The sequence below is a fragment of the Aquarana catesbeiana genome, linkage group LG05 (genome assembly GCF_042186555.1).
Source record: "Aquarana catesbeiana isolate 2022-GZ linkage group LG05, ASM4218655v1, whole genome shotgun sequence".
Taxonomy (NCBI): Eukaryota; Metazoa; Chordata; class Amphibia; order Anura; family Ranidae; genus Aquarana; species Aquarana catesbeiana.
Window position 1 is genome coordinate 647,792,433 of NC_133328.1, and position 11,960 is coordinate 647,804,392.

The following is an 11,960-nucleotide window of genomic DNA, read 5'->3' on the forward strand; positions in this document are numbered from 1 at the left end:
GGTCCCCTTGCGCGGTGTGCCCCCGCCTTCTACCGGCGATGGTCCTCTTGCGCGGTGTGCCCCCGCCTTCTGCTGGCGATGGTCCCCTTGCGCGGTGTGCCCCCGCCTTCTGCCGGCGATGGTCCCCCTTGCGCGGTGTGCCCCCGCCTTCTGCCGGGCGATGGTCCCCTTGCGCGGTGTGCCTCCGCCCTTCTGCTGGCGATGGTTCTCTTGCGCGGTGTGCCCCGCCTTCTGCTGGCGATGGTCCCCTTGCGCGGTGTGCCCCCGCCTTCTGCCGGCGATGGTCCCTTGCGCGGTGTGCCCCCGCCTTCTACCGGCGATGGTCCTCTTGCGCGGTGTGCCCCTGCCTTCTGCTGGCGATGGTCCCCTTGCGCGGTGTGCCCCCGCCTTCTGCCGGCGATGGTCCCCCTTGCGCGGTGTGCCCCCGCCTTCTGCCGGCGATGGTCCCCTTGCGCGGTGTGCCACCCGCCTTCTACCGGCGATGGTCCTCTTGCGCGGTGTGCCCCCGCCTTCTGCTGGCGATGGTCCCCTTGCGCGGTGTGCCCCCGCCTTCTGCCGGCGATGGTCCCCTTGCGCGGTGTGCCCCGCCTTCTGCCGGCGATGGTCCCCTTGCGCGGTGTGCCTCCGCCTTCTGCTGGCGATGGTTCTCTTGCGCGGTGTGCCCCCGCCTTCTGCTGGCGATGGTCCCCTTGCGCGGTGCGCCCCTGCCTTCTGCCGGCGATGGTCCCCTTGCGCGGGGTGTGCCCCCCGCCTTCTGCCGGCGATGGTCCTCTTGCGCGGTGTGCCCCCGCCTTCTGCTGGCAATGGTCCTCTTGCACGGTGTGCCCCCGCCTTCTGCTGGCGATGGTCCTCTTGCGCGGTGTGCCCCCGCCTTCTGCTGGCCGATGGTCCTCTTGCGCGGTGTGCCCCCGCCTTCTGCTGGCGATGGTCCTCTTGCGCGGTGTGCCCCCGCCTTCTGCTGGCGATGGTCCTCTTGCGCGGTGTGCCCCCCGCCTTCTGCTGGCGATGGTCCTCTTGCGCGGTGTGCCCCCGCCTTCTGCTGGCGATGGTCCTCTTGCGCGGTGGTGCCCCCGCCTTCTGCCGGCGATGGTCCCCTTGCGCGGTGTGCCCCGCCTTCTGCCGGCGATGGTCCCCTTGCGCGGTGTGCCCCGCCTTCTGCCGGCGATGGTCCCCTTGCGCAGGTGTGCCCCGCCTTCTGCCGGCGATGGTCCCCTTGCGCGGTGTGCCCCGCCTTCTGCGGCGATGGTCCTCTTGCGCGGTGTGCCCCGCCTTCTGCTGGCGATGGTCCTCTTGCGCGGTGTACCCCGCCTTCTGCTGGCGATGGTCCTTTTGCGCGGTGTGCCCCGCCTTCTGCCGGCGATGGTCCCCTTGCGCGGTGTGCCCCGCCTTCTGCTGGCGATGGTCCTCTTGCGCGGTGTACCCCCGCCTTCTGCTGGCGATGGTCCTCTTGTGCGGTGTACCCCGCCTTCTGCTGGCGATGGTCCTCTTGCCGGTGTACCCCGCCTTCTGCTGGCGACTGGTCCTTTTGCGCGGTGTGCCCCGCCTTCTGCCGGCGATGGTCCTCTTGCGCGGTGTTCCCCCGCCTTCTGCCGGCGATTGTCCTCTTGCGCAGGGCTTTTTTTTTTCTTCTTGGTCCTGTTAATATGAAAATTCTCGTTACTCTGGTTTAGTTTTGCTGCTTTTTCCAATTTTTTTGGGGGTCTTTATTTGCTCGTTCTCGCTCTAAGCGCAGTGACTATGTTGGCTGGTGGTGGTGTGAAGTTTGTTTCCTCTCTGATCGGCCACCACAAGCTTATATTTTTTTTTTCTCTTAAATCTGAGCTGTTCAGTTTTTTTTTGATGAGCTTGCCACAATCTCTTTGGATTAGTGTGAGGATGGACGGCTCTATATTAAGACTTAGATCTCTGCTCTTTCTGCATGTTCTAAATGGGGCTCCTTTTCAGCAGCTGCGCCATCATTTGGAATTATGTCTATTTTTATGGCAGCGTGGCTTAATCTGAGGCGGAGGAGATTTGGGGGGGGGGGGGGGGGGGGGGTGGGGGGCTGCAATTTCATTCCTCAGCTTTGTATCCAATTTAACTTTTTGCTGTTGTCTGTTAAGTATGTGGCAATGTGAGGGGGAGGGGGGTGATATATGTAATAAAGTAGATCGAATATATATTATGACTGTTATGATTTATTAAAGTGTGTGTATGTGTTATATATGTGTGTGTATATATATGTATATATATATATATATATATATGTGTTATATATATATATATATATATATATATATATATATATATATATATGTATATTGTATATATATATATATATATATATATATGTATATATATATATATATATATATATATATATATATATATATATATATATATATACACACATACACACACACACACACACACACACACTGCCTTGAAAAAGTATTCATACCCCTTGACATTTTCCACATTTTGTCATGTTGCATCCAAAAATGTAAATGTATTTTATTGGAATTTTATGTGATAGACCAACACAAAGTGTCTCATTGTGAAGAGGAAGGAAAATGATAAATGATACAAATAAATATGTGAAAAGTGGGGGGGGGGGGGGCATTTGTATTCAGACCCCTTTTACTCTGATACCCCTAACTAAAATCTAGGGGAACCAATTGCCTTCAGAAGTCACCTAATAGTGTCTACCTGTGTGTCATTTAATCTCAATATAAATACTATAAATACAGCTGTTCTGTGAAGCCCTCAGAGGTTTGTTAGAGAACCTTAGTGAACAAACAGCATCATGAAGGCCAAGGAACACACCAGACAGGTCTGGGATAAAGTTGTGGAGAAGTATAAAGCAGGGTTAGGTTATAAAAAAAAATCTCCCAAGCTTGAACATCTCACGGAGCTCTGTTCAATCCATCATCCGAAAATGGAAAGAGTATGTCACAACTGCAAACCTACCAAGACATGGCCGTCCACCTAAACTGACAGGCCGGCAAGGAGAGCATTCATCAGAGAAGAGCCAAGAGGTCCATGGTAACTCTGGAGGAGCTGCAGAGATCCACAGCTCAGGTGGGAGAATCTGTCCACAGGACAACTATTAGTCGTGTTCTCCACAAATCTGCCCTTTATGGAAGAGTGACAAGAAGAAAGACATTGGTGAAAGAAAGTCATAAGAAGTCTGTTGGTAGTTTGTGAGAAGCCATGTGGAGGACACAGCAAACATGTGGAAGAAGGTGATCTGGTCAGATGAGAACAAAATTCAACTCTATGGCCTAAAAGCAAAACGCTATGTGTGGGGAAAACTAACACTGCACATCACCCTGAACACACCATCCATGATACACGGGACTTTAGCAAACAAAATGTCTTTCAGTGGAGTTTACATTCAATTACCGTAAATTTAAACTCCAGACAAAATGTCTTTTGTATTATGATTTTTTTTTTTTTTTCTTTGTCTCTCGTGTACACAATTGTTGATCGATACATTTAAAGTGTTTTGCTATGCGCCCCCATTTTTTTTTTTTTAATGCCTCCCATGATTTTATCTCCGCAGATCTAGAAGTAGACAATGGCTGACCTGGAACTCGGCGACGCCCTGAGAGACGCTCCCCTGGACATCGAACCGGGAAATCAAGCGGGACTTCATCAGCTCGCTGGAGGCGGAGCCCTATGACGATGTCATCGGGGAGACCTGCGATAAGACGGATTATGTTCCATTGCTGGATGATGATACCGACCCAAAGAACAAACTCTCCGATGGAGGCCATGCAGAGCGTAAGTCAGTGGGCTGGTGGTTGGGGGGTTATGCAGCAAGCTTCTCATTGACGTGTGCTCTCCCTGTAATTCACCATTGAACCGCCCCTTTGTATGTTTCCAGATGCTTCTGTGGGTGATGTAAGCCAGCAAAGACACTTCTGATTACCGTTATCATCCAATTTAGATTGCCCTCTTTTTTATTGGTTTAATCATGTGACCGATCCATTTAGTTTTTCTCTGTGGAAATTGCGGAAAGTGATATTAGCCACTTCAAGACCGCAATACGTGTGTGTATATATATGTATGTGTATAATAAATTATATATATATATATTATATATATTATATATTATATATATATACACACACACACACACACACACACACACACACACACTTATTAGTATGTATGTGGTGTACCAGGATTATAATTGAAGATATCCGCCATAACCCCGGTATTATTTACAGCCAGTGGCTGGCTTTCTCATGGAAGCGTTCCGAGCTTTCAGAGAGGGACCCCCTGCTGCTTACCGGTGTTTTTCGGGCATTCTGTTTCCGTTGGCTTGCCTGAGAAACAATCCAACTGTGTGGCCTGCTAGTCCCAGAGGCGATCAAAGAGTAGATCAGCGGGTGACTGACAGTCAGCAGCTCTCTGCTCTGAGAACCCTGAGCAGAGAGCTGCTGACTGTCAGTCACCGCTGATCTACTCTTTGATCGCCTCTGGGACTTAGCAGGCCACATAGTTGGATTGTTTCTCGGGCGAGTGTATATATATATATATATTTGATATTTTTAAGACCTATAACACGTAACAAAAAAAGTGAAAAAAAAAAAAAAAAAAAACTTTTAGTTTTAAAAGTAAAAGATTTCTTAGATTTTGGGTCTTTTTTGTCTGCAGATCTCTCCATAAAGAGGACCTGTCATCCTTATTTCTATTACAAGGGATGTTTACATTCCCTGTAAAAGGGATAAAAATGTTTAAAAAAAAAAAATGAAAGGAACAGTGTAAATATTCAAAAATTAGGAATTTTAAGCGCACCCATCCTTCCGTCAAAAGCATACCCAAGTTGCGCATGTATATGTAAACGAAATTCGCACCACACGTGAGGTATCGCCGTTCACGTTGGAGCAAGAGAAATAATTCTAGCACTAGACCTGTAAAGGCGTTTAAAGCGTCGCCGATGGAGATTTTTAAGTACCATAATTTGCCGCTGTTCCACGAGCATGCACAATTTTAAAGCATGAGATGTAGAGTATCTATTTACTTGGCGTAAAATATATATATATATATATATATATATATATATATATATATATATATATATATATATATATATATATATATATATATATATATATATATATATATATATATATATATATATAAAATTCTGGCCAAAATGAGTCATGATTTTTTTTTTTTTTTTGCTTAAAATAAAGATCACGATTCTCGCAGCGTACCATCTTAAACAAAAAAAATAGTACTAACTTTACTGGTTTTTTTTTTTTTTTTTTTTTGGCGTTTGAAAGACTGCGCAGATACAGTGACATAAAATATTGACATAAAAAATAGAAAAATAACGGGTCCTATAGAGGCATATCCACAAAGTATTAATTAACTAAACCTTTATACCACTCACCAATATGTGGTTCTGTTACCATTGCCAAACCAAGCAGAGCGTACAGAGTGAGACCCCCCAGGTAAGGCTACTCAGGTCAAAAAGCGGCTACTTGGACAACAGCGGGTCTTAATCAGGGTTCATTCTAAAAATACAAAATGTATTGATTTCATAGATTACACAGAATAAGATAAGTCATAGTGCGACTATAGAGATATCTTGGCAACTTCACACACAATACTACAAAAGTTAAAACACACGAGAGAGTAGTGTTATGAAAACAGACAAGAAGCAGGAAAAACAAAATACAAACACAAATTCAAGAAACAAAAGTCCTGATTCCAGCTACCATTCACAGAAGATCTGTCATGTGATCGTTGTCGCAATAATTGAAAATGTGAAAAAATAGTTATATATAATATTTTTCCGACAGTTTTAATGTGAATGCCCCCCGGGGGATCTAAGGCTCTTCCTTATCTCACTAATACTGAAACAAGCTGCTAAACAGTTGCTTATATGACTTGGTTCAAATTAATTGATATAAAACGATCTGAACGATGACCTGGTCCTGTTATGTGAGTTTATTGGAGCAATTAGATTTGATGTTAGTCCTCTGGTGCTGTGAGAATTGGGTGTAGTTGGCAACCAAGGCATTCACTGCAGATGGTACAAATCAAAGAATAGGAACCGATCATCCTATGATGAACATGGTGAGAGTAACGCAATGGTTGAATAGTGATGTTGATCAGGTACCAAAGACGTTTAACGTGTTCCTATACAATCCAATCCTCTAATAGAGTGATCCACAATATGTGTGCTATATTGCTTGAGCCCAGGCAGCAGGGAATCCAAAAATCTGAGCCTTTAATTTCTTTCAGGAAATCACTGACAGAATAGACTCGACCTGCTCTACCATTAACAGGGCAATCAAGGTTGGCTGCAATGTGGGTGGACATAGGAAAGAGCTGCTGTACAGTTTTTACTGGAGATCGGGGCATTTCACATGACGTGCTTCTGGTCACTGCCAGGTGTTATTTCACCCTAATCCATAGGTTGCAATAGCGAAGAATCGCGCTCTGATTCTTTAACGATTAATCATGCAACATTTTATGTTTGTGTGTTTGCTAAATTGCTGCACAAATACTGTGTGGCATAAATTGCAACGATTGCCATTTTATTCCCTAGGGTCTCTGCTAAAGAAAATATATAATGTTAGAATTCATTTTCTGGCAGAATAATACCGAATTTAACTTCTAAACAAAAAGTGGTTAAAGTTGGTGGGGGGAGAAGGTGGGGGTGTTCATGGAGATTTCCCCCACCCACCCACCCACCCACCCAATTAAAGTGTGTGGGTTTTTTTTTTTTTTTTTTTTTTTTTTTAGCGACTCCTACAGCAGTGGTTGCGAATGACGAACCCTTCCAAAACGAAGTAGTCTTTCAGTGAATACTATTTTCATGTTGTTTTTTATATGTACTCCTCAGTATAACTTTAATTTCATCATCCTTTTTTTTTATAATAAAAAAAAAAAAAATTGTTTCACAGAATTGAAGTCCTCTTTTTTTTTTTTTTTTTTTTTTTTTTTTTTTTTCTTTTTGTTTAGCAACTCCAACAGCAGTGGTTGCGAATGGCGAACACGGCACAGGAGGGATTGGCGTTTCCGGTACGTAGTTCTGTAACTCTTTCCTGGTTTATGACACTTGGCCTGGGTTCACGCTTGCGGGACAGCGCATGTGATCGGATAGGAATCGCACCGCATTCCTGTTCAAATCACATGCCATTCTTTGCAGTGCGATTTGAGCCCATTCATTTTGTATAGGCTCAACTTGCACTGAACCACACAAAAAAGTGCAGGTATCCTTCTTTTTTTTCTGCACCAGAATCGGGCCGCATGTGATTTTTTTTTTTTTTCTTGCAAAAGCAGTGCGTTTTGCCATCTGTTTTGTGGTGCCATTAATTTACCTTGACACTGGTGGCAGATCGCATAAACGAAGTGCCATTTCACTGCGGTACGGGAAACGCTCAGGACTCGCGGTGTTTCCCGCACCGTATATATGATCTTGAACCTCCTGAGTGTGAAGATTGTTGGGTAGGAGGTTTTCTAGTGCAGCGTTCTGCCAGTTGCCACATCACATTCCTGGCAGCACAGTTTACTAAGGAGAGTAATGTGGAACTTCTCCTGGGGTGTCCGTCTTCGGACACTTTGATTGGCCGGTGCGAGGTGATGTCACTTCCAGCTCACAGGCACTGTGTGAAATGTGAAGGGAGCTCTACATGCACATTTTGCAGAGGATTGCAGTTTTGGGCAGGTAGGTGTATTTTATTGCAGAAGAGACATTGCATGGCTCTTCTATAATAAAGGACCTGCCTGTTTGCAATGTATATATTTATTATTTTAGTTTTGCTTTAATTGCTCATATGTATCCTACATCAACCCTGTCTATTCAGATGATGCTTGGTGAAGGTTGGCGCCACCTGCTAAGTTCTTCTTCTTTTTTGCTGCCTGCTTGAATCCAGCCAAGGGGTCTGTTTATACAGCTCTGCACGGGACATGACGTTCCAGTAGTGGGGTCCTCAATAAGCTCTGCCTCATTGCACTGTGATGTCATTTAGTGACTTGGTGCTGAAAAGGTCCAGCCTGAATGACCACTTCATTTTCATCACACGCTTGGCAGAAAGCGGACTTTATGTGGTATATCCTGTAACCTGGAGAATCTGGCAGCCGATTTTTTTTTTTTTTTTTTTTTCTGTCTTGGATTGCTGATTAATAATTTAAACCACAGAGGCTCAGCGTTCGGCTTCCTGTCATCGCTCTGAGTGTGTGTGTGTGTGTCTCTCCACTTTAATCATATAAACTATAGATGGATAAAACAAAAATCTGACAGATGCTCCGTGTGTGTGCGCTTTTCTCCATACCGAGCAATCACTATTTCACCATGATTAAAGTAGAACTCCAACTTGTACATTTTCGTTTACCTGGATTAGCTTAGTGTGTTTGTTTTTTTTTTTTTTTTGATCCACTTGAGTGCTTTATATAGTGTTGCAGCCATCTGCAGAAAATATTTTTTTGTCCAGCTTTAAAGGGGTTCTATAGGTACATTATTAATTTTTTTTTTTTTTTTACAAACATTGTCTATATTTGCCTACTTTGTGCAATGGAATTGCACAGGGCGGCCGGGAACCTCCTCTTTTCGGGTCCCCCGCCGGCGCTCCTGCCCCTCCTTTCTGGCCAGTGCCCCCATGGGAAGCCTTGTGCGCACCCCGAGTCCCTCTGCTGGGTCCATTGACACAGACAGCGGGACTCGGCCCCGCTCCCTTGTCACTGGCCTTGAATGAGAGCGAACGGCTCCCTGTGCCCCAGCGACACCCGAAAGTGAGGAATGCATGAAGGTAAAAATGTTTAGACTTTACAACCACCTTTTTAAAGTGATTGTAAGGGTCCTTGTTTATGTGTGGATTTTTTTTTTATTTTTTTTTTCTTCTGTTTTTTATTTATAACATGTTATACTTATCTGCTCTGTAATGGTTTAGCACAGAGCAGCCCGGGTCCCTCTTCGGTGCTCCAGGCCCCTCCCTTCTGTCGAGTGCCCCCACAGCAAGCAGCTTGCTATGGGGGGCACCTGAGCTGAGCTGCAGCTCTGTGTCCAATCAGATACGGAGGTGCTGTTTGGCCCTGCCCCCTCTCTCTCCTGATTAGCTAACTGACTTTGGACAGCAGCAGGAGCCAATGACGCCACTGCTGTGTCTCAGCCAATCAGGAGGGGAGTCCCGGACAGCCGATGGTCTCGTGGACATCGCTGGGCAGAAATGGGGCTCAGGTAAGGGAGGGGGGGCGGGGTGTGCGGCAGTTGGGGGCTGATACACAGGGCTTTTTATCCTAAGGCATAGAATGGACCTTCCTCCTTTACAATCACTTTAAGGCCTCGGCACAAAGGTCGTTTATTTAACTCTCCTAGAAGCCAGCAGCGTTTTTTGCAGAAATAATGCCTGACTCTTGTAAAAATTTTCAAAGCTTCTACACGCTTTTATAGGTGTCAAGCTATTGGGTGTTAATGCATTTCCATAACCAGAATTAATGTATTCCGGCCAATGAAATGAATTAATGATCAGTGCACTAGCTTTTAGGCACTTGGCAAACTCAAGTGTTTTTCTGCCCAAACTCTGCTGGTCCTGGACTCACTGCCAGTGTGCATGTCGTCCATCCATCGTCCATCACCCCCCCCCCCCCCCCTTTGGAAAAGCATCAAAGCCTAGGCCACTAAAAGCTTCTAAACACATTTACTGCTCCAGGGTGACTCCGCTGTGCAGGATCGTGTATGTATGTAATCCTGCACTTCTGGATATCGAACATGAATGCGTGCCATTGGCAGCTGTAAGTCTACACAGTAGGAGCTCATTAGCGGGTCCCGTGGACCTGATGTTCGTTAGAGGCAGAACGGCAATCTGTCGATCTATGTAAACAAGGCAGATCGCCGTTCTGTCAGTGGGGAAGGCATGGATCCTGTGTTCCTGTAAAGCAGGGGCACGGATCCATGCCTTCACCCTAGTAAAAGCACCTCCCTCACTACACTAAAACACCAGCTAGGCACACAGTTAACTATTTAATCGCCCCTGATGTTAACCCCTTCCCAGCCAGTGTCATCAGTACAGCGACAGTGCATATTTTTATCACTTAGTCTCACTGGTTCCCACAAAGTGTCAGAAGTATCAGTCAGTGTCTGCTTTGTCCGCCACAATATCGCAGTTGCTAAATTTATGAAGAAATTAGTTTTTTTTTTTTTAACTTTAACTCCTTCCCAGCCAGTGTCCTTAGTACAGTGACAGTGCGTGTTTTTAGCACTGATCACTGTATTAGTATCGCTGGTCCCCAAAAGGTCTGTGCCTGATTTTGTCTGCCATGAGTTGCTGATCGTCACCATTACTAGTTAAAAAAAAAAAAAATCCTTAAATCTATCCCGTAGTTTGTAGACTACGGGGGGGGGGGGGGTGCTGTAGAAGTGGAAACATGTTGCTTGCTCCCAAAGGTGAACTTCTCCTTTTTAAACTTCTGGTTGTTGGACAGCCAGCATTGCACAGCAGTCTCCTGTCCTTGCTTTACCTCCCCCCGGGTCCGGCCATGTCCTTGGCCCCGGATCCGGCCATGTCCTTGGCCCCGGATCCGGCCATGTCCTTGGCCCCGGATCCGGCCATGTCCTTGGCCCCGGGTCCGGCCATGTCCTTGGCCCCGGGTCCGGCCATGTCCTCGGCCCCGGGTCCGGCCATGTCCTTGGCCCCCCCCGGGTCCGGCCATGTCCTCGGCCCCGGCTCTTACTTCATTGGGACATTATGGTGGATTTGTATTAATTGTTATTCACATTTAATTTTTCCACTTTTGCACTTATTTTTATATTTGTTTATGTTATCTTGCACATGGATTAGCGCAATTCTTTTTATTTTTTATGTTTTCCCACAATTGATGTTTATTGTTAGGATTGCAGCTTTTCAACGATTCATTGTTTATTTGGTCTACAGCGCAGTTTCATTCCCCTTTTTTTTTATACCATGGTGATCTGACTGGAAGTGGGGGAGCAGGTACCTGGCAAAATTAGATGCCTGATCCATTCCCCCCCCCCCCCACCAACAAAAGAAAAGCCAAAGGGGGGGGGTGGAACTTCCCCTTTTTTGGGTGCAATTTCGCTTTTAAGGTCTTTTGGGACATGTATTACCTAATCCAGAGGGTGGACTTCATGGTCCTTAGGACAGGGAAGGAGGAGAACCACACAGTTAGGTGACGGGATTGTGTTTGTTTTGCTGAAACCATTGGGTGGAAAAGGGGACATCAGTGATTTGCTGACTGGAGTTCTAGTTTAAGCAAATCATTTGTCCTCTGCAGCTTTTGCTTTCCTTCCTCCTGGTCCACACACAGTGTACAGGAATTAGGTTGATGGGGGAGGTTCTCAGTTTGTGAACATTCAACTCTGGGTATATGTTGGAAATCGGTTCCTACAGAACCTTCTCTCTATCCCAGATGTACACACCCACCGGCCACTTTATTAGGTACACCTTGCTAGTACCGGGTTGGACCCCCTTTTGCCTTCATTCTTCGTAGCATAGATACAACAAGGTGTTGGAAACGTTCCTCAGAGATTTTGCTCCATAGTGACATGATGACATCACACAGTTGCTGCAGATTTGTCGGCTGCACATCCATGATGCCAATTTTCCCGTTCCACCACATCTCAAAGGCGCTCCATTGGATGAGATGTGGTGAGTGTGGAGGACATTGGAGTACAGGGACCTCATTGTCCAGTGATGAGATGATTGGAGCTTTGTGACATGGTGCATTATCCTGCTGGAAGGAGCCATCAGAAGATGGGGACACTGTAGTCATAAAGGGATGGACATGGTCACCAACAATACTCAGGTAGGCCGTGGTGATTAAACCATGCTCAATTGGTACTAAGGGGCCCAAAGTGTGCCAAGAAAATATCTCCCACACCATTACACCCCCCACCACCAGCCTGAACCAGTGATACAAGGCAGGATGGATCCATGCGCCAAATTCTGACCCCACCATCTGAATGTCGGAGCTGAAATCCAGACTCCTCAGACCAGGCA

General features: G+C 46.1%; 1 protein-coding gene across 1 annotated transcript in view; it reads left to right on the forward strand.

The window, feature by feature from the left end:
- The first annotated feature begins 3,544 nt into the window (after positions 1 to 3,544).
- Positions 3,545 to 11,960, forward strand: part of MAP4 (microtubule associated protein 4) — a 158,458-nt gene continuing 150,042 nt past the window's right edge. The window contains 3 exon segments of the mRNA XM_073632497.1: positions 3,545 to 3,616; positions 3,618 to 3,765; positions 6,967 to 7,026. Coding sequence (XP_073488598.1) covers positions 3,560 to 3,616; positions 3,618 to 3,765; positions 6,967 to 7,026 — 265 coding nt within the window. The 5' untranslated portion in view covers positions 3,545 to 3,559.